At 35.6% G+C, this 23,395-nt stretch overlaps 6 protein-coding genes across 6 annotated transcripts; all 6 read right to left on the bottom strand.

Annotated features, from left to right (window-relative positions):
- Positions 1–2,141: 2,141 nt before the first annotated feature.
- Positions 2,142–3,052, bottom strand: LOC134690589 (histone H1-delta-like). The gene has a single exon (XM_063550548.1). It carries the CDS (start codon positions 3,050–3,052, stop codon positions 2,477–2,479), a length of 576 nt encoding a protein of 191 aa, XP_063406618.1. The 3' UTR covers positions 2,142–2,476.
- A 2,610-nt stretch (positions 3,053–5,662) lies between these two features.
- Positions 5,663–6,573, bottom strand: LOC134690590 (histone H1-delta-like). Its single transcript, XM_063550549.1, has one exon. The coding sequence runs from the start codon at positions 6,571–6,573 to the stop codon at positions 5,998–6,000; it is 576 nt and encodes a 191-aa protein (XP_063406619.1). The 3' UTR covers positions 5,663–5,997.
- A 2,610-nt stretch (positions 6,574–9,183) lies between these two features.
- On the bottom strand, positions 9,184–10,094 carry LOC134690591 (histone H1-delta-like). Its single transcript, XM_063550550.1, has one exon. The coding sequence runs from the start codon at positions 10,092–10,094 to the stop codon at positions 9,519–9,521; it is 576 nt and encodes a 191-aa protein (XP_063406620.1). The 3' UTR covers positions 9,184–9,518.
- A 2,610-nt stretch (positions 10,095–12,704) lies between these two features.
- Positions 12,705–13,615, bottom strand: LOC134690592 (histone H1-delta-like). Its single transcript, XM_063550551.1, has one exon. The coding sequence runs from the start codon at positions 13,613–13,615 to the stop codon at positions 13,040–13,042; it is 576 nt and encodes a 191-aa protein (XP_063406621.1). The 3' UTR covers positions 12,705–13,039.
- A 2,610-nt stretch (positions 13,616–16,225) lies between these two features.
- Positions 16,226–17,136, bottom strand: LOC134690593 (histone H1-delta-like). The gene has a single exon (XM_063550553.1). It carries the CDS (start codon positions 17,134–17,136, stop codon positions 16,561–16,563), a length of 576 nt encoding a protein of 191 aa, XP_063406623.1. The 3' UTR covers positions 16,226–16,560.
- A 2,610-nt stretch (positions 17,137–19,746) lies between these two features.
- Positions 19,747–20,657, bottom strand: LOC134690594 (histone H1-delta-like). The gene has a single exon (XM_063550554.1). The coding sequence runs from the start codon at positions 20,655–20,657 to the stop codon at positions 20,082–20,084; it is 576 nt and encodes a 191-aa protein (XP_063406624.1). The 3' UTR covers positions 19,747–20,081.
- Between the last annotated feature and the right edge of the window lie 2,738 nt (positions 20,658–23,395).

Here is a 23,395-nt window from a genome sequence, read left to right on the forward strand (position 1 = left end):
GAAGCATGTTCCTCCTCGTAATAAGTTTGTTTCCAGCTAGAGGGAAACACACAAAAAGTTCACGCGCCATTGTTTAATTGCAGATTTTTACTAAAACTTCAAATAACATTTTTATTCAACCCGAGCGAAATTTCGCAAACATTCAAGATTCGAATGAACAAACCCAATATCTAGAATACGAATTTGAAACATCTTTTTATTTAATTTAGCGTTGGGAACTTTTCAGAGAGCGACTTTGTTTTCAGTGGATCTCAGGCACTGAACAACTGTTCTGTATGATGCGTATTCGCTTTTATTTCCATTTTCATGTACAATTTGCGCTCTTTCAAGTCAAAAACTCGAATATGTCTTATAGAATATACCATATTTTTCAACAAAATATATTTAATTAATTTTATTATCAATAACCGATGATCAGAGCTCAAAGTGGCCTGGCCGCCTGAAAGTTTCGATACAAACAAAAACAAAACACGAAGATTTTTGTAGTTTTATAATTCGAAAGTGGTACATATCATTTGTATCTTAATTGACAATTACAAAAGTTCATTTATTTCCCCTAAAAAAGGGGAATGTGTGTCACAGTGAAGACTCTAGCTATACATATGCATTATACCTATATAAGCTATGCAAGTGAACCCAGAACCGGTAACGGGTGAAGCAGCATCCCGTGACACGGACGATTAAAAAGAGACGGAAGGACAAAAACACATCAGTGTGAACCATTGGACTTTGGGCAAAACATTTTCCCACTGTATTGAACTAAACCGCCAGCCCCTCCCCCTTTTTCCAAAAAAAAACAAAATCCGGAGAAAAAAGGGGGGATATATAATAGGGTTCTCTTTTGAAGACATATTAGCATAGCGTTTAATGGATGTTAGTACAAGATGTAATATGCTGTGTGTGTGGTTTTCTTCTTCATTAAGGCCAAATAAAAAAGAATATGTGTGCTTCCTACTCCCTATCTACCTTATATTTTAAGCTTAGTCATAGCATACCTTAAAGATTTTTTTTTTTTTTATCATTTTCCAATAAGCACAGATTTTTCAGTCTCCCATGTACGTATATACTAGTAGGCTATGTTTGTGTGTGTCGTTAAGGTGCTGTCATTTCAATATGAAAATAAAGAAGGAGATGTGGTATGATTGCCAATGAGACAACTATCCACCATAGTTCAAATGAAGTGGATGTAAGCAATTATAGACAACTGTATAGATGATCTTCAAAAATGAGAGAAAAAAACCTATACCGTGAACCTACAATTCACGCGATACCTGTTATCAGAGAAATAACTTTTTCTTACTTTTGTACCACTGTCCGTCCATCCATCCTTGTGTTTGTTCATCACAGTAGTCACATGTGACGTCACTGTATTGTTTCGGGTTTATTCACCTCGCGTGCTGTCGACAGATTAAAACGACATAGCAAAGATACAGTCAAGTCGTCACACACTAAATAACAGAGAGAAAAAAGAAGAGAAAAATCACAGGACAACCATTTGAAAGAAACATAGAAACAAGTAGGTGCATTTATTTTATACACGAGTAAAACAAAGGTGAAATTCTAAAGGTAGAGAATAGTGAAATTTGCATAATAAATCGCAGGTAATAAAATGACAAAATAATTGCAGAACTGTTTAATGTTGAACAAAAACCTCCGTACTTTAGAGTTTCCTTCTAAATTTTAATACACAATATTATTGTAGTAATTTTGACAAATAATAAATAAAAAAATAAATATATATAACAGACAAACGTCACTGCATTCATTTGCTACTAATCTGATTTTGACGATACGTTATACATCTTTTGTATTGTGTACATTTTAACAGTTTATTTATATAGTACTGAAAAAAAGTACTGAGTTTAATTTCAGAGTTACCTCCCCATTGGCTAGTTGATATGAAATAGTGAGCCAACCTTTGACTTTGCATACGTGTAGAAAAAGTCCAACTAAAAATGTCAGTCAAGTTGAACACGAAGAAGAAGAGAGAAATGGAAAAACTCATATAATGACAAAAATGATTTTTCGGTTGAAGGTTAGCTGTGTGATTTTGACCCCCTTCCCCCTTAAAAAAGAGCACAATAAAACCCTAGCATGACTTCCTATATTCGTAGATTGTCATTCTAACGAAAACTGATTAGAAAAAGTTTTATTCAGTTCTAACAAGTGCGTGAAAATACACTGATATAACTTTAATGGTGCCTAACTACACAAAAAATATCCAAAAAAAACAGCTGCATACTTAGGTGTTAGAAATAGTATAGTCATAAGGAGTGAAATAAAACAAACAATGGAAATAATTTGACCAAAAAAATATTTCAGAGACCAGTGCAAAGTTCAGAGAAAGTAGGGCTCAGCTAGATTTAGTTTGATAACTAATGTACAACAATTGTAGATTCTTTTTGAATAAATTGGGTAGCCCTTAAAAGGGCTTTTGGTGGCTGAATAGCCTCTGCAGACTGAAGTCTGGAACAGTTTACTTCTTCTTTGGTGTCTTCTTGGCTTTTGGTTTGGCTGCCTTCTTTTTGGCTGGTGACTTGGCTGCTGGCTTCTTTGGCTTGGCTGCTTTCTTTGCTGCTGGTTTTTTTGCTTTTGGTTTGGCCGCCTTTTTCTCTCCAGCTGGTTTCTTTGCTGCTGGCTTCTTTTTCTTGGGTGTGGTCTTTGCCTTCTTAGGCTTGGCGGCCTTAGGTTTGGCTGCTTTTTTTGCCTTTGCTGGCTTCTTTTTAACCACTTTAGCCTCTCCAATTCTGAAAGAGCCGGATGCTCCAGTTCCCTTGGACTGCTTCAAACTGTTGTTCTTAACTCCGGCTCTGAGTGCAAGTTTTAAATGAGCATTTACTGACTTGGCATCTTTTCCGACGTTGAAGTTGGCCATGATGTACTTCAGAATTGCTTGCCTTGAGGAACCTCCACGTTCTTTCAAAGCGGCGATGGCTTTTCCAATCATCTCGCTGTATTTAGGATGTGCGGAAGGCTTCTTTGGCTTGGCTGCTGCCTTTTTCTTTGGTGATTTAGCTGGTGCTACTGCTGGTGCTGCTGTTGCGTCTGCCATTTTGAATGATTCAAAATATTATCCTTTACGAAGTTTATACTACGAATAACGATTTGAAAATAACGCCATTCCAGGCCTCGTTTATTTATAACAGACGAACGCGGACCTCGACGAAGACACCCTTAAAAATAACTTGTAAAATCCATTACGCGATCTCGGTAAAATGATTATGTGCTTCTTCGAAGACTTTTATGATAATTTATAGTATAATTCTATCAAAAACATTCACATATAGCATACCAAATTGCTCAACAGTCATTAATCTTGCATGTTAGATAAACTGTGTATTTTTCGATGTACACAGTAAAAAGATATTAATAGTTAAAGTAGAACCGACTGAATTGTCTTCGCAGGTATGTTGACAGAAAATTTACGAGTTTTTCTCATTACACAAATATTCTATCGTCGTAAAATTGTACAGCGGAAGAAAAATCATTTCTCTCTAGGTTTCTTTCCGTTTTTATTCACTGGAAGCATGTTCCTCCTCGTAATAAGTTTGTTTCCAGCTAGAGGGAAACACACAAAAAGTTCACGCGCCATTGTTTAATTGCAGATTTTTACTAAAACTTCAAATAACATTTTTATTCAACCCGAGCGAAATTTCGCAAACATTCAAGATTCGAATGAACAAACCCAATATCTAGAATACGAATTTGAAACATCTTTTTATTTAATTTAGCGTTGGGAACTTTTCAGAGAGCGACTTTGTTTTCAGTGGATCTCAGGCACTGAACAACTGTTCTGTATGATGCGTATTCGCTTTTATTTCCATTTTCATGTACAATTTGCGCTCTTTCAAGTCAAAAACTCGAATATGTCTTATAGAATATACCATATTTTTCAACAAAATATATTTAATTAATTTTATTATCAATAACCGATGATCAGAGCTCAAAGTGGCCTGGCCGCCTGAAAGTTTCGATACAAACAAAAACAAAACACGAAGATTTTTGTAGTTTTATAATTCGAAAGTGGTACATATCATTTGTATCTTAATTGACAATTACAAAAGTTCATTTATTTCCCCTAAAAAAGGGGAATGTGTGTCACAGTGAAGACTCTAGCTATACATATGCATTATACCTATATAAGCTATGCAAGTGAACCCAGAACCGGTAACGGGTGAAGCAGCATCCCGTGACACGGACGATTAAAAAGAGACGGAAGGACAAAAACACATCAGTGTGAACCATTGGACTTTGGGCAAAACATTTTCCCACTGTATTGAACTAAACCGCCAGCCCCTCCCCCTTTTTCCAAAAAAAACAAAATCCGGAGAAAAAAGGGGGGATATATAATAGGGTTCTCTTTTGAAGACATATTAGCATAGCGTTTAATGGATGTTAGTACAAGATGTAATATGCTGTGTGTGTGGTTTTCTTCTTCATTAAGGCCAAATAAAAAAGAATATGTGTGCTTCCTACTCCCTATCTACCTTATATTTTAAGCTTAGTCATAGCATACCTTAAAGATTTTTTTTTTTTTTATCATTTTCCAATAAGCACAGATTTTTCAGTCTCCCATGTACGTATATACTAGTAGGCTATGTTTGTGTGTGTCGTTAAGGTGCTGTCATTTCAATATGAAAATAAAGAAGGAGATGTGGTATGATTGCCAATGAGACAACTATCCACCATAGTTCAAATGAAGTGGATGTAAGCAATTATAGACAACTGTATAGATGATCTTCAAAAATGAGAGAAAAAAACCTATACCGTGAACCTACAATTCACGCGATACCTGTTATCAGAGAAATAACTTTTTCTTACTTTTGTACCACTGTCCGTCCATCCATCCTTGTGTTTGTTCATCACAGTAGTCACATGTGACGTCACTGTATTGTTTCGGGTTTATTCACCTCGCGTGCTGTCGACAGATTAAAACGACATAGCAAAGATACAGTCAAGTCGTCACACACTAAATAACAGAGAGAAAAAAGAAGAGAAAAATCACAGGACAACCATTTGAAAGAAACATAGAAACAAGTAGGTGCATTTATTTTATACACGAGTAAAACAAAGGTGAAATTCTAAAGGTAGAGAATAGTGAAATTTGCATAATAAATCGCAGGTAATAAAATGACAAAATAATTGCAGAACTGTTAAATGTTGAACAAAAACCTCCGTACTTTAGAGTTTCCTTCTAAATTTTAATACACAATATTATTGTAGTAATTTTGACAAATAATAAATAAAAAAATAAATATATATAACAGACAAACGTCACTGCATTCATTTGCTACTAATCTGATTTTGACGATACGTTATACATCTTTTGTATTGTGTACATTTTAACAGTTTATTTATATAGTACTGAAAAAAAGTACTGAGTTTAATTTCAGAGTTACCTCCCCATTGGCTAGTTGATATGAAATAGTGAGCCAACCTTTGACTTTGCATACGTGTAGAAAAAGTCCAACTAAAAATGTCAGTCAAGTTGAACACGAAGAAGAAGAGAGAAATGGAAAAACTCATATAATGACAAAAATGATTTTTCGGTTGAAGGTTAGCTGTGTGATTTTGACCCCCTTCCCCCTTAAAAAAGAGCACAATAAAACCCTAGCATGACTTCCTATATTCGTAGATTGTCATTCTAACGAAAACTGATTAGAAAAAGTTTTATTCAGTTCTAACAAGTGCGTGAAAATACACTGATATAACTTTAATGGTGCCTAACTACACAAAAAATATCCAAAAAAAACAGCTGCATACTTAGGTGTTAGAAATAGTATAGTCATAAGGAGTGAAATAAAACAAACAATGGAAATAATTTGACCAAAAAAATATTTCAGAGACCAGTGCAAAGTTCAGAGAAAGTAGGGCTCAGCTAGATTTAGTTTGATAACTAATGTACAACAATTGTAGATTCTTTTTGAATAAATTGGGTAGCCCTTAAAAGGGCTTTTGGTGGCTGAATAGCCTCTGCAGACTGAAGTCTGGAACAGTTTACTTCTTCTTTGGTGTCTTCTTGGCTTTTGGTTTGGCTGCCTTCTTTTTGGCTGGTGACTTGGCTGCTGGCTTCTTTGGCTTGGCTGCTTTCTTTGCTGCTGGTTTTTTTGCTTTTGGTTTGGCCGCCTTTTTCTCTCCAGCTGGTTTCTTTGCTGCTGGCTTCTTTTTCTTGGGTGTGGTCTTTGCCTTCTTAGGCTTGGCGGCCTTAGGTTTGGCTGCTTTTTTTGCCTTTGCTGGCTTCTTTTTAACCACTTTAGCCTCTCCAATTCTGAAAGAGCCGGATGCTCCAGTTCCCTTGGACTGCTTCAAACTGTTGTTCTTAACTCCGGCTCTGAGTGCAAGTTTTAAATGAGCATTTACTGACTTGGCATCTTTTCCGACGTTGAAGTTGGCCATGATGTACTTCAGAATTGCTTGCCTTGAGGAACCTCCACGTTCTTTCAAAGCGGCGATGGCTTTTCCAATCATCTCGCTGTATTTAGGATGTGCGGAAGGCTTCTTTGGCTTGGCTGCTGCCTTTTTCTTTGGTGATTTAGCTGGTGCTACTGCTGGTGCTGCTGTTGCGTCTGCCATTTTGAATGATTCAAAATATTATCCTTTACGAAGTTTATACTACGAATAACGATTTGAAAATAACGCCATTCCAGGCCTCGTTTATTTATAACAGACGAACGCGGACCTCGACGAAGACACCCTTAAAAATAACTTGTAAAATCCATTACGCGATCTCGGTAAAATGATTATGTGCTTCTTCGAAGACTTTTATGATAATTTATAGTATAATTCTATCAAAAACATTCACATATAGCATACCAAATTGCTCAACAGTCATTAATCTTGCATGTTAGATAAACTGTGTATTTTTCGATGTACACAGTAAAAAGATATTAATAGTTAAAGTAGAACCGACTGAATTGTCTTCGCAGGTATGTTGACAGAAAATTTACGAGTTTTTCTCATTACACAAATATTCTATCGTCGTAAAATTGTACAGCGGAAGAAAAATCATTTCTCTCTAGGTTTCTTTCCGTTTTTATTCACTGGAAGCATGTTCCTCCTCGTAATAAGTTTGTTTCCAGCTAGAGGGAAACACACAAAAAGTTCACGCGCCATTGTTTAATTGCAGATTTTTACTAAAACTTCAAATAACATTTTTATTCAACCCGAGCGAAATTTCGCAAACATTCAAGATTCGAATGAACAAACCCAATATCTAGAATACGAATTTGAAACATCTTTTTATTTAATTTAGCGTTGGGAACTTTTCAGAGAGCGACTTTGTTTTCAGTGGATCTCAGGCACTGAACAACTGTTCTGTATGATGCGTATTCGCTTTTATTTCCATTTTCATGTACAATTTGCGCTCTTTCAAGTCAAAAACTCGAATATGTCTTATAGAATATACCATATTTTTCAACAAAATATATTTAATTAATTTTATTATCAATAACCGATGATCAGAGCTCAAAGTGGCCTGGCCGCCTGAAAGTTTCGATACAAACAAAAACAAAACACGAAGATTTTTGTAGTTTTATAATTCGAAAGTGGTACATATCATTTGTATCTTAATTGACAATTACAAAAGTTCATTTATTTCCCCTAAAAAAGGGGAATGTGTGTCACAGTGAAGACTCTAGCTATACATATGCATTATACCTATATAAGCTATGCAAGTGAACCCAGAACCGGTAACGGGTGAAGCAGCATCCCGTGACACGGACGATTAAAAAGAGACGGAAGGACAAAAACACATCAGTGTGAACCATTGGACTTTGGGCAAAACATTTTCCCACTGTATTGAACTAAACCGCCAGCCCCTCCCCCTTTTTCCAAAAAAAACAAAATCCGGAGAAAAAAGGGGGGATATATAATAGGGTTCTCTTTTGAAGACATATTAGCATAGCGTTTAATGGATGTTAGTACAAGATGTAATATGCTGTGTGTGTGGTTTTCTTCTTCATTAAGGCCAAATAAAAAAGAATATGTGTGCTTCCTACTCCCTATCTACCTTATATTTTAAGCTTAGTCATAGCATACCTTAAAGATTTTTTTTTTTTTTATCATTTTCCAATAAGCACAGATTTTTCAGTCTCCCATGTACGTATATACTAGTAGGCTATGTTTGTGTGTGTCGTTAAGGTGCTGTCATTTCAATATGAAAATAAAGAAGGAGATGTGGTATGATTGCCAATGAGACAACTATCCACCATAGTTCAAATGAAGTGGATGTAAGCAATTATAGACAACTGTATAGATGATCTTCAAAAATGAGAGAAAAAAACCTATACCGTGAACCTACAATTCACGCGATACCTGTTATCAGAGAAATAACTTTTTCTTACTTTTGTACCACTGTCCGTCCATCCATCCTTGTGTTTGTTCATCACAGTAGTCACATGTGACGTCACTGTATTGTTTCGGGTTTATTCACCTCGCGTGCTGTCGACAGATTAAAACGACATAGCAAAGATACAGTCAAGTCGTCACACACTAAATAACAGAGAGAAAAAAGAAGAGAAAAATCACAGGACAACCATTTGAAAGAAACATAGAAACAAGTAGGTGCATTTATTTTATACACGAGTAAAACAAAGGTGAAATTCTAAAGGTAGAGAATAGTGAAATTTGCATAATAAATCGCAGGTAATAAAATGACAAAATAATTGCAGAACTGTTAAATGTTGAACAAAAACCTCCGTACTTTAGAGTTTCCTTCTAAATTTTAATACACAATATTATTGTAGTAATTTTGACAAATAATAAATAAAAAAATAAATATATATAACAGACAAACGTCACTGCATTCATTTGCTACTAATCTGATTTTGACGATACGTTATACATCTTTTGTATTGTGTACATTTTAACAGTTTATTTATATAGTACTGAAAAAAAGTACTGAGTTTAATTTCAGAGTTACCTCCCCATTGGCTAGTTGATATGAAATAGTGAGCCAACCTTTGACTTTGCATACGTGTAGAAAAAGTCCAACTAAAAATGTCAGTCAAGTTGAACACGAAGAAGAAGAGAGAAATGGAAAAACTCATATAATGACAAAAATGATTTTTCGGTTGAAGGTTAGCTGTGTGATTTTGACCCCCTTCCCCCTTAAAAAAGAGCACAATAAAACCCTAGCATGACTTCCTATATTCGTAGATTGTCATTCTAACGAAAACTGATTAGAAAAAGTTTTATTCAGTTCTAACAAGTGCGTGAAAATACACTGATATAACTTTAATGGTGCCTAACTACACAAAAAATATCCAAAAAAAACAGCTGCATACTTAGGTGTTAGAAATAGTATAGTCATAAGGAGTGAAATAAAACAAACAATGGAAATAATTTGACCAAAAAAATATTTCAGAGACCAGTGCAAAGTTCAGAGAAAGTAGGGCTCAGCTAGATTTAGTTTGATAACTAATGTACAACAATTGTAGATTCTTTTTGAATAAATTGGGTAGCCCTTAAAAGGGCTTTTGGTGGCTGAATAGCCTCTGCAGACTGAAGTCTGGAACAGTTTACTTCTTCTTTGGTGTCTTCTTGGCTTTTGGTTTGGCTGCCTTCTTTTTGGCTGGTGACTTGGCTGCTGGCTTCTTTGGCTTGGCTGCTTTCTTTGCTGCTGGTTTTTTTGCTTTTGGTTTGGCCGCCTTTTTCTCTCCAGCTGGTTTCTTTGCTGCTGGCTTCTTTTTCTTGGGTGTGGTCTTTGCCTTCTTAGGCTTGGCGGCCTTAGGTTTGGCTGCTTTTTTTGCCTTTGCTGGCTTCTTTTTAACCACTTTAGCCTCTCCAATTCTGAAAGAGCCGGATGCTCCAGTTCCCTTGGACTGCTTCAAACTGTTGTTCTTAACTCCGGCTCTGAGTGCAAGTTTTAAATGAGCATTTACTGACTTGGCATCTTTTCCGACGTTGAAGTTGGCCATGATGTACTTCAGAATTGCTTGCCTTGAGGAACCTCCACGTTCTTTCAAAGCGGCGATGGCTTTTCCAATCATCTCGCTGTATTTAGGATGTGCGGAAGGCTTCTTTGGCTTGGCTGCTGCCTTTTTCTTTGGTGATTTAGCTGGTGCTACTGCTGGTGCTGCTGTTGCGTCTGCCATTTTGAATGATTCAAAATATTATCCTTTACGAAGTTTATACTACGAATAACGATTTGAAAATAACGCCATTCCAGGCCTCGTTTATTTATAACAGACGAACGCGGACCTCGACGAAGACACCCTTAAAAATAACTTGTAAAATCCATTACGCGATCTCGGTAAAATGATTATGTGCTTCTTCGAAGACTTTTATGATAATTTATAGTATAATTCTATCAAAAACATTCACATATAGCATACCAAATTGCTCAACAGTCATTAATCTTGCATGTTAGATAAACTGTGTATTTTTCGATGTACACAGTAAAAAGATATTAATAGTTAAAGTAGAACCGACTGAATTGTCTTCGCAGGTATGTTGACAGAAAATTTACGAGTTTTTCTCATTACACAAATATTCTATCGTCGTAAAATTGTACAGCGGAAGAAAAATCATTTCTCTCTAGGTTTCTTTCCGTTTTTATTCACTGGAAGCATGTTCCTCCTCGTAATAAGTTTGTTTCCAGCTAGAGGGAAACACACAAAAAGTTCACGCGCCATTGTTTAATTGCAGATTTTTACTAAAACTTCAAATAACATTTTTATTCAACCCGAGCGAAATTTCGCAAACATTCAAGATTCGAATGAACAAACCCAATATCTAGAATACGAATTTGAAACATCTTTTTATTTAATTTAGCGTTGGGAACTTTTCAGAGAGCGACTTTGTTTTCAGTGGATCTCAGGCACTGAACAACTGTTCTGTATGATGCGTATTCGCTTTTATTTCCATTTTCATGTACAATTTGCGCTCTTTCAAGTCAAAAACTCGAATATGTCTTATAGAATATACCATATTTTTCAACAAAATATATTTAATTAATTTTATTATCAATAACCGATGATTAGAGCTCAAAGTGGCCTGGCCGCCTGAAAGTTTCGATACAAACAAAAACAAAACACGAAGATTTTTGTAGTTTTATAATTCGAAAGTGGTACATATCATTTGTATCTTAATTGACAATTACAAAAGTTCATTTATTTCCCCTAAAAAAGGGGAATGTGTGTCACAGTGAAGACTCTAGCTATACATATGCATTATACCTATATAAGCTATGCAAGTGAACCCAGAACCGGTAACGGGTGAAGCAGCATCCCGTGACACGGACGATTAAAAAGAGACGGAAGGACAAAAACACATCAGTGTGAACCATTGGACTTTGGGCAAAACATTTTCCCACTGTATTGAACTAAACCGCCAGCCCCTCCCCCTTTTTCCAAAAAAAACAAAATCCGGAGAAAAAAGGGGGGATATATAATAGGGTTCTCTTTTGAAGACATATTAGCATAGCGTTTAATGGATGTTAGTACAAGATGTAATATGCTGTGTGTGTGGTTTTCTTCTTCATTAAGGCCAAATAAAAAAGAATATGTGTGCTTCCTACTCCCTATCTACCTTATATTTTAAGCTTAGTCATAGCATACCTTAAAGATTTTTTTTTTTTTTATCATTTTCCAATAAGCACAGATTTTTCAGTCTCCCATGTACGTATATACTAGTAGGCTATGTTTGTGTGTGTCGTTAAGGTGCTGTCATTTCAATATGAAAATAAAGAAGGAGATGTGGTATGATTGCCAATGAGACAACTATCCACCATAGTTCAAATGAAGTGGATGTAAGCAATTATAGACAACTGTATAGATGATCTTCAAAAATGAGAGAAAAAAACCTATACCGTGAACCTACAATTCACGCGATACCTGTTATCAGAGAAATAACTTTTTCTTACTTTTGTACCACTGTCCGTCCATCCATCCTTGTGTTTGTTCATCACAGTAGTCACATGTGACGTCACTGTATTGTTTCGGGTTTATTCACCTCGCGTGCTGTCGACAGATTAAAACGACATAGCAAAGATACAGTCAAGTCGTCACACACTAAATAACAGAGAGAAAAAAGAAGAGAAAAATCACAGGACAACCATTTGAAAGAAACATAGAAACAAGTAGGTGCATTTATTTTATACACGAGTAAAACAAAGGTGAAATTCTAAAGGTAGAGAATAGTGAAATTTGCATAATAAATCGCAGGTAATAAAATGACAAAATAATTGCAGAACTGTTAAATGTTGAACAAAAACCTCCGTACTTTAGAGTTTCCTTCTAAATTTTAATACACAATATTATTGTAGTAATTTTGACAAATAATAAATAAAAAAATAAATATATATAACAGACAAACGTCACTGCATTCATTTGCTACTAATCTGATTTTGACGATACGTTATACATCTTTTGTATTGTGTACATTTTAACAGTTTATTTATATAGTACTGAAAAAAAGTACTGAGTTTAATTTCAGAGTTACCTCCCCATTGGCTAGTTGATATGAAATAGTGAGCCAACCTTTGACTTTGCATACGTGTAGAAAAAGTCCAACTAAAAATGTCAGTCAAGTTGAACACGAAGAAGAAGAGAGAAATGGAAAAACTCATATAATGACAAAAATGATTTTTCGGTTGAAGGTTAGCTGTGTGATTTTGACCCCCTTCCCCCTTAAAAAAGAGCACAATAAAACCCTAGCATGACTTCCTATATTCGTAGATTGTCATTCTAACGAAAACTGATTAGAAAAAGTTTTATTCAGTTCTAACAAGTGCGTGAAAATACACTGATATAACTTTAATGGTGCCTAACTACACAAAAAATATCCAAAAAAAACAGCTGCATACTTAGGTGTTAGAAATAGTATAGTCATAAGGAGTGAAATAAAACAAACAATGGAAATAATTTGACCAAAAAAATATTTCAGAGACCAGTGCAAAGTTCAGAGAAAGTAGGGCTCAGCTAGATTTAGTTTGATAACTAATGTACAACAATTGTAGATTCTTTTTGAATAAATTGGGTAGCCCTTAAAAGGGCTTTTGGTGGCTGAATAGCCTCTGCAGACTGAAGTCTGGAACAGTTTACTTCTTCTTTGGTGTCTTCTTGGCTTTTGGTTTGGCTGCCTTCTTTTTGGCTGGTGACTTGGCTGCTGGCTTCTTTGGCTTGGCTGCTTTCTTTGCTGCTGGTTTTTTTGCTTTTGGTTTGGCCGCCTTTTTCTCTCCAGCTGGTTTCTTTGCTGCTGGCTTCTTTTTCTTGGGTGTGGTCTTTGCCTTCTTAGGCTTGGCGGCCTTAGGTTTGGCTGCTTTTTTTGCCTTTGCTGGCTTCTTTTTAACCACTTTAGCCTCTCCAATTCTGAAAGAGCCGGATGCTCCAGTTCCCTTGGACTGCTTCAAACTGTTGTTCTTAACTCCGGCTCTGAGTGCAAGTTTTAAATGAGCATTTACTGACTTGGCATCTTTTCCGACGTTGAAGTTGGCCATGATGTACTTCAGAATTGCTTGCCTTGAGGAACCTCCACGTTCTTTCAAAGCGGCGATGGCTTTTCCAATCATCTCGCTGTATTTAGGATGTGCGGAAGGCTTCTTTGGCTTGGCTGCTGCCTTTTTCTTTGGTGATTTAGCTGGTGCTACTGCTGGTGCTGCTGTTGCGTCTGCCATTTTGAATGATTCAAAATATTATCCTTTACGAAGTTTATACTACGAATAACGATTTGAAAATAACGCCATTCCAGGCCTCGTTTATTTATAACAGACGAACGCGGACCTCGACGAAGACACCCTTAAAAATAACTTGTAAAATCCATTACGCGATCTCGGTAAAATGATTATGTGCTTCTTCGAAGACTTTTATGATAATTTATAGTATAATTCTATCAAAAACATTCACATATAGCATACCAAATTGCTCAACAGTCATTAATCTTGCATGTTAGATAAACTGTGTATTTTTCGATGTACACAGTAAAAAGATATTAATAGTTAAAGTAGAACCGACTGAATTGTCTTCGCAGGTATGTTGACAGAAAATTTACGAGTTTTTCTCATTACACAAATATTCTATCGTCGTAAAATTGTACAGCGGAAGAAAAATCATTTCTCTCTAGGTTTCTTTCCGTTTTTATTCACTGGAAGCATGTTCCTCCTCGTAATAAGTTTGTTTCCAGCTAGAGGGAAACACACAAAAAGTTCACGCGCCATTGTTTAATTGCAGATTTTTACTAAAACTTCAAATAACATTTTTATTCAACCCGAGCGAAATTTCGCAAACATTCAAGATTCGAATGAACAAACCCAATATCTAGAATACGAATTTGAAACATCTTTTTATTTAATTTAGCGTTGGGAACTTTTCAGAGAGCGACTTTGTTTTCAGTGGATCTCAGGCACTGAACAACTGTTCTGTATGATGCGTATTCGCTTTTATTTCCATTTTCATGTACAATTTGCGCTCTTTCAAGTCAAAAACTCGAATATGTCTTATAGAATATACCATATTTTTCAACAAAATATATTTAATTAATTTTATTATCAATAACCGATGATCAGAGCTCAAAGTGGCCTGGCCGCCTGAAAGTTTCGATACAAACAAAAACAAAACACGAAGATTTTTGTAGTTTTATAATTCGAAAGTGGTACATATCATTTGTATCTTAATTGACAATTACAAAAGTTCATTTATTTCCCCTAAAAAAGGGGAATGTGTGTCACAGTGAAGACTCTAGCTATACATATGCATTATACCTATATAAGCTATGCAAGTGAACCCAGAACCGGTAACGGGTGAAGCAGCATCCCGTGACACGGACGATTAAAAAGAGACGGAAGGACAAAAACACATCAGTGTGAACCATTGGACTTTGGGCAAAACATTTTCCCACTGTATTGAACTAAACCGCCAGCCCCTCCCCCTTTTTCCAAAAAAAACAAAATCCGGAGAAAAAAGGGGGGATATATAATAGGGTTCTCTTTTGAAGACATATTAGCATAGCGTTTAATGGATGTTAGTACAAGATGTAATATGCTGTGTGTGTGGTTTTCTTCTTCATTAAGGCCAAATAAAAAAGAATATGTGTGCTTCCTACTCCCTATCTACCTTATATTTTAAGCTTAGTCATAGCATACCTTAAAGATTTTTTTTTTTTTTATCATTTTCCAATAAGCACAGATTTTTCAGTCTCCCATGTACGTATATACTAGTAGGCTATGTTTGTGTGTGTCGTTAAGGTGCTGTCATTTCAATATGAAAATAAAGAAGGAGATGTGGTATGATTGCCAATGAGACAACTATCCACCATAGTTCAAATGAAGTGGATGTAAGCAATTATAGACAACTGTATAGATGATCTTCAAAAATGAGAGAAAAAAACCTATACCGTGAACCTACAATTCACGCGATACCTGTTATCAGAGAAATAACTTTTTCTTACTTTTGTACCACTGTCCGTCCATCCATCCTTGTGTTTGTTCATCACAGTAGTCACATGTGACGTCACTGTATTGTTTCGGGTTTATTCACCTCGCGTGCTGTCGACAGATTAAAACGACATAGCAAAGATACAGTCAAGTCGTCACACACTAAATAACAGAGAGAAAAAAGAAGAGAAAAATCACAGGACAACCATTTGAAAGAAACATAGAAACAAGTAGGTGCATTTATTTTATACACGAGTAAAACAAAGGTGAAATTCTAAAGGTAGAGAATAGTGAAATTTGCATAATAAATCGCAGGTAATAAAATGACAAAATAATTGCAGAACTGTTAAATGTTGAACAAAAACCTCCGTACTTTAGAGTTTCCTTCTAAATTTTAATACACAATATTATTGTAGTAATTTTGACAAATAATAAATAAAAAAATAAATATATATAACAGACAAACGTCACTGCATTCATTTGCTACTAATCTGATTTTGACGATACGTTATACATCTTTTGTATTGTGTACATTTTAACAGTTTATTTATATAGTACTGAAAAAAAGTACTGAGTTTAATTTCAGAGTTACCTCCCCATTGGCTAGTTGATATGAAATAGTGAGCCAACCTTTGACTTTGCATACGTGTAGAAAAAGTCCAACTAAAAATGTCAGTCAAGTTGAACACGAAGAAGAAGAGAGAAATGGAAAAACTCATATAATGACAAAAATGATTTTTCGGTTGAAGGTTAGCTGTGTGATTTTGACCCCCTTCCCCCTTAAAAAAGAGCACAATAAAACCCTAGCATGACTTCCTATATTCGTAGATTGTCATTCTAACGAAAACTGATTAGAAAAAGTTTTATTCAGTTCTAACAAGTGCGTGAAAATACACTGATATAACTTTAATGGTGCCTAACTACACAAAAAATATCCAAAAAAAACAGCTGCATACTTAGGTGTTAGAAATAGTATAGTCATAAGGAGTGAAATAAAACAAACAATGGAAATAATTTGACCAAAAAAATATTTCAGAGACCAGTGCAAAGTTCAGAGAAAGTAGGGCTCAGCTAGATTTAGTTTGATAACTAATGTACAACAATTGTAGATTCTTTTTGAATAAATTGGGTAGCCCTTAAAAGGGCTTTTGGTGGCTGAATAGCCTCTGCAGACTGAAGTCTGGAACAGTTTACTTCTTCTTTGGTGTCTTCTTGGCTTTTGGTTTGGCTGCCTTCTTTTTGGCTGGTGACTTGGCTGCTGGCTTCTTTGGCTTGGCTGCTTTCTTTGCTGCTGGTTTTTTTGCTTTTGGTTTGGCCGCCTTTTTCTCTCCAGCTGGTTTCTTTGCTGCTGGCTTCTTTTTCTTGGGTGTGGTCTTTGCCTTCTTAGGCTTGGCGGCCTTAGGTTTGGCTGCTTTTTTTGCCTTTGCTGGCTTCTTTTTAACCACTTTAGCCTCTCCAATTCTGAAAGAGCCGGATGCTCCAGTTCCCTTGGACTGCTTCAAACTGTTGTTCTTAACTCCGGCTCTGAGTGCAAGTTTTAAATGAGCATTTACTGACTTGGCATCTTTTCCGACGTTGAAGTTGGCCATGATGTACTTCAGAATTGCTTGCCTTGAGGAACCTCCACGTTCTTTCAAAGCGGCGATGGCTTTTCCAATCATCTCGCTGTATTTAGGATGTGCGGAAGGCTTCTTTGGCTTGGCTGCTGCCTTTTTCTTTGGTGATTTAGCTGGTGCTACTGCTGGTGCTGCTGTTGCGTCTGCCATTTTGAATGATTCAAAATATTATCCTTTACGAAGTTTATACTACGAATAACGATTTGAAAATAACGCCATTCCAGGCCTCGTTTATTTATAACAGACGAACGCGGACCTCGACGAAGACACCCTTAAAAATAACTTGTAAAATCCATTACGCGATCTCGGTAAAATGATTATGTGCTTCTTCGAAGACTTTTATGATAATTTATAGTATAATTCTATCAAAAACATTCACATATAGCATACCAAATTGCTCAACAGTCATTAATCTTGCATGTTAGATAAACTGTGTATTTTTCGATGTACACAGTAAAAAGATATTAATAGTTAAAGTAGAACCGACTGAATTGTCTTCGCAGGTATGTTGACAGAAAATTTACGAGTTTTTCTCATTACACAAATATTCTATCGTCGTAAAATTGTACAGCGGAAGAAAAATCATTTCTCTCTAGGTTTCTTTCCGTTTTTATTCACTGGAAGCATGTTCCTCCTCGTAATAAGTTTGTTTCCAGCTAGAGGGAAACACACAAAAAGTTCACGCGCCATTGTTTAATTGCAGATTTTTACTAAAACTTCAAATAACATTTTTATTCAACCCGAGCGAAATTTCGCAAACATTCAAGATTCGAATGAACAAACCCAATATCTAGAATACGAATTTGAAACATCTTTTTATTTAATTTAGCGTTGGGAACTTTTCAGAGAGCGACTTTGTTTTCAGTGGATCTCAGGCACTGAACAACTGTTCTGTATGATGCGTATTCGCTTTTATTTCCATTTTCATGTACAATTTGCGCTCTTTCAAGTCAAAAACTCGAATATGTCTTATAGAATATACCATATTTTTCAACAAAATATATTTAATTAATTTTATTATCAATAACCGATGATCAGAGCTCAAAGTGGCCTGGCCGCCTGAAAGTTTCGATACAAACAAAAACAAAACACGAAGATTTTTGTAGTTTTATAATTCGAAAGTGGTACATATCATTTGTATCTTAATTGACAATTACAAAAGTTCATTTATTTCCCCTAAAAAAGGGGAATGTGTGTCACAGTGAAGACTCTAGCTATACATATGCATTATACCTATATAAGCTATGCAAGTGAACCCAGAACCGGTAACGGGTGAAGCAGCATCCCGTGACACGGACGATTAAAAAGAGACGGAAGGACAAAAACACATCAGTGTGAACCATTGGACTTTGGGCAAAACATTTTCCCACTGTATTGAACTAAACCGCCAGCCCCTCCCCCTTTTTCCAAAAAAAACAAAATCCGGAGAAAAAAGGGGGGATATATAATAGGGTTCTCTTTTGAAGACATATTAGCATAGCGTTTAATGGATGTTAGTACAAGATGTAATATGCTGTGTGTGTGGTTTTCTTCTTCATTAAGGCCAAATAAAAAAGAATATGTGTGCTTCCTACTCCCTATCTACCTTATATTTTAAGCTTAGTCATAGCATACCTTAAAGATTTTTTTTTTTTTTATCATTTTCCAATAAGCACAGATTTTTCAGTCTCCCATGTACGTATATACTAGTAGGCTATGTTTGTGTGTGTCGTTAAGGTGCTGTCATTTCAATATGAAAATAAAGAAGGAGATGTGGTATGATTGCCAATGAGACAACTATCCACCATAGTTCAAATGAAGTGGATGTAAGCAATTATAGACAACTGTATAGATGATCTTCAAAAATGAGAGAAAAAAACCTATACCGTGAACCTACAATTCACGCGATACCTGTTATCAGAGAAATAACTTTTTCTTACTTTTGTACCACTGTCCGTCCATCCATCCTTGTGTTTGTTCATCACAGTAGTCACATGTGACGTCACTGTATTGTTTCGGGTTTATTCACCTCGCGTGCTGTCGACAGATTAAAACGACATAGCAAAGATACAGTCAAGTCGTCACACACTAAATAACAGAGAGAAAAAAGAAGAGAAAAATCACAGGACAACCATTTGAAAGAAACATAGAAACAAGTAGGTGCATTTATTTTATACACGAGTAAAACAAAGGTGAAATTCTAAAGGTAGAGAATAGTGAAATTTGCATAATAAATCGCAGGTAATAAAATGACAAAATAATTGCAGAACTGTTAAATGTTGAACAAAAACCTCCGTACTTTAGAGTTTCCTTCTAAATTTTAATACACAATATTATTGTAGTAATTTTGACAAATAATAAATAAAAAAATAAATATATATAACAGACAAACGTCACTGCATTCATTTGCTACTAATCTGATTTTGACGATACGTTATACATCTTTTGTATTGTGTACATTTTAACAGTTTATTTATATAGTACTGAAAAAAAGTACTGAGTTTAATTTCAGAGTTACCTCCCCATTGGCTAGTTGATATGAAATAGTGAGCCAACCTTTGACTTTGCATACGTGTAGAAAAAGTCCAACTAAAAATGTCAGTCAAGTTGAACACGAAGAAGAAGAGAGAAATGGAAAAACTCATATAATGACAAAAATGATTTTTCGGTTGAAGGTTAGCTGTGTGATTTTGACCCCCTTCCCCCTTAAAAAAGAGCACAATAAAACCCTAGCATGACTTCCTATATTCGTAGATTGTCATTCTAACGAAAACTGATTAGAAAAAGTTTTATTCAGTTCTAACAAGTGCGTGAAAATACACTGATATAACTTTAATGGTGCCTAACTACACAAAAAATATCCAAAAAAAACAGCTGCATACTTAGGTGTTAGAAATAGTATAGTCATAAGGAGTGAAATAAAACAAACAATGGAAATAATTTGACCAAAAAAATATTTCAGAGACCAGTGCAAAGTTCAGAGAAAGTAGGGCTCAGCTAGATTTAGTTTGATAACTAATGTACAACAATTGTAGATTCTTTTTGAATAAATTGGGTAGCCCTTAAAAGGGCTTTTGGTGGCTGAATAGCCTCTGCAGACTGAAGTCTGGAACAGTTTACTTCTTCTTTGGTGTCTTCTTGGCTTTTGGTTTGGCTGCCTTCTTTTTGGCTGGTGACTTGGCTGCTGGCTTCTTTGGCTTGGCTGCTTTCTTTGCTGCTGGTTTTTTTGCTTTTGGTTTGGCCGCCTTTTTCTCTCCAGCTGGTTTCTTTGCTGCTGGCTTCTTTTTCTTGGGTGTGGTCTTTGCCTTCTTAGGCTTGGCGGCCTTAGGTTTGGCTGCTTTTTTTGCCTTTGCTGGCTTCTTTTTAACCACTTTAGCCTCTCCAATTCTGAAAGAGCCGGATGCTCCAGTTCCCTTGGACTGCTTCAAACTGTTGTTCTTAACTCCGGCTCTGAGTGCAAGTTTTAAATGAGCATTTACTGACTTGGCATCTTTTCCGACGTTGAAGTTGGCCATGATGTACTTCAGAATTGCTTGCCTTGAGGAACCTCCACGTTCTTTCAAAGCGGCGATGGCTTTTCCAATCATCTCGCTGTATTTAGGATGTGCGGAAGGCTTCTTTGGCTTGGCTGCTGCCTTTTTCTTTGGTGATTTAGCTGGTGCTACTGCTGGTGCTGCTGTTGCGTCTGCCATTTTGAATGATTCAAAATATTATCCTTTACGAAGTTTATACTACGAATAACGATTTGAAAATAACGCCATTCCAGGCCTCGTTTATTTATAACAGACGAACGCGGACCTCGACGAAGACACCCTTAAAAATAACTTGTAAAATCCATTACGCGATCTCGGTAAAATGATTATGTGCTTCTTCGAAGACTTTTATGATAATTTATAGTATAATTCTATCAAAAACATTCACATATAGCATACCAAATTGCTCAACAGTCATTAATCTTGCATGTTAGATAAACTGTGTATTTTTCGATGTACACAGTAAAAAGATATTAATAGTTAAAGTAGAACCGACTGAATTGTCTTCGCAGGTATGTTGACAGAAAATTTACGAGTTTTTCTCATTACACAAATATTCTATCGTCGTAAAATTGTACAGCGGAAGAAAAATCATTTCTCTCTAGGTTTCTTTCCGTTTTTATTCACTGGAAGCATGTTCCTCCTCGTAATAAGTTTGTTTCCAGCTAGAGGGAAACACACAAAAAGTTCACGCGCCATTGTTTAATTGCAGATTTTTACTAAAACTTCAAATAACATTTTTATTCAACCCGAGCGAAATTTCGCAAACATTCAAGATTCGAATGAACAAACCCAATATCTAGAATACGAATTTGAAACATCTTTTTATTTAATTTAGCGTTGGGAACTTTTCAGAGAGCGACTTTGTTTTCAGTGGATCTCAGGCACTGAACAACTGTTCTGTATGATGCGTATTCGCTTTTATTTCCATTTTCATGTACAATTTGCGCTCTTTCAAGTCAAAAACTCGAATATGTCTTATAGAATATACCATATTTTTCAACAAAATATATTTAATTAATTTTATTATCAATAACCGATGATCAGAGCTCAAAGTGGCCTGGCCGCCTGAAAGTTTCGATACAAACAAAAACAAAACACGAAGATTTTTGTAGTTTTATAATTCGAAAGTGGTACATATCATTTGTATCTTAATTGACAATTACAAAAGTTCATTTATTTCCCCTAAAAAAGGGGAATGTGTGTCACAGTGAAGACTCTAGCTATACATATGCATTATACCTATATAAGCTATGCAAGTGAACCCAGAACCGGTAACGGGTGAAGCAGCATCCCGTGACACGGACGATTAAAAAGAGACGGAAGGACAAAAACACATCAGTGTGAACCATTGGACTTTGGGCAAAACATTTTCCCACTGTATTGAACTAAACCGCCAGCCCCTCCCCCTTTTTCCAAAAAAAACAAAATCCGGAGAAAAAAGGGGGGATATATAATAGGGTTCTCTTTTGAAGACATATTAGCATAGCGTTTAATGGATGTTAGTACAAGATGTAATATGCTGTGTGTGTGGTTTTCTTCTTCATTAAGGCCAAATAAAAAAGAATATGTGTGCTTCCTACTCCCTATCTACCTTATATTTTAAGCTTAGTCATAGCATACCTTAAAGATTTTTTTTTTTTTTATCATTTTCCAATAAGCACAGATTTTTCAGTCTCCCATGTACGTATATACTAGTAGGCTATGTTTGTGTGTGTCGTTAAGGTGCTGTCATTTCAATATGAAAATAAAGAAGGAGATGTGGTATGATTGCCAATGAGACAACTATCCACCATAGTTCAAATGAAGTGGATGTAAGCAATTATAGACAACTGTATAGATGATCTTCAAAAATGAGAGAAAAAAACCTATACCGTGAACCTACAATTCACGCGATACCTGTTATCAGAGAAATAACTTTTTCTTACTTTTGTACCACTGTCCGTCCATCCATCCTTGTGTTTGTTCATCACAGTAGTCACATGTGACGTCACTGTATTGTTTCGGGTTTATTCACCTCGCGTGCTGTCGACAGATTAAAACGACATAGCAAAGATACAGTCAAGTCGTCACACACTAAATAACAGAGAGAAAAAAGAAGAGAAAAATCACAGGACAACCATTTGAAAGAAACATAGAAACAAGTAGGTGCATTTATTTTATACACGAGTAAAACAAAGGTGAAATTCTAAAGGTAGAGAATAGTGAAATTTGCATAATAAATCGCAGGTAATAAAATGACAAAATAATTGCAGAACTGTTTAATGTTGAACAAAACCTCCGTACTTTAGAGTTTCCTTCTAAATTTTAATACACAATATTATTGTAGTAATTTTGACAAATAATAAATAAAAAAATAAATATATATAACAGACAAACGTCACTGCATTCATTTGCTACTAATCTGATTTTGACGATACGTTATACATCTTTTGTATTGTGTACATTTTAACAGTTTATTTATATAGTACTGAAAAAAAGTACTGAGTTTAATTTCAGAGTTACCTCCCATTGGCTAGTTGATATGAAATAGTGAGCCAACCTTTGACTTTGCATACGTGTAGAAAAAGTCCAACTAAAAATGTCAGTCAAGTTGAAACACGAAGAAGAAGAGAGAAATGGAAAAACTCATATAATGACAAAAATGATTTTTCGGTTGAAGGTTAGCTGTGTGATTTTGACCCCCTTCCCCCTTAAAAAAGAGCACAATAAAACCCTAGCATGACTTCCTATATTCGTAGATTGTCATTCTAACGAAAACTGATTAGAAAAAGTTTTATTCAGTTCTAACAAGTGCGTGAAAATACACTGATATAACTTTAATGGTGCCTAACTACACAAAAAATATCCAAAAAAAACAGCTGCATACTTAGGTGTTAGAAATAGTATAGTCATAA

The sequence above is a fragment of the Mytilus trossulus genome, chromosome 11 (assembly GCF_036588685.1).
Source record: "Mytilus trossulus isolate FHL-02 chromosome 11, PNRI_Mtr1.1.1.hap1, whole genome shotgun sequence".
NCBI classification, from domain to species: Eukaryota; Metazoa; Mollusca; class Bivalvia; order Mytilida; family Mytilidae; genus Mytilus; species Mytilus trossulus.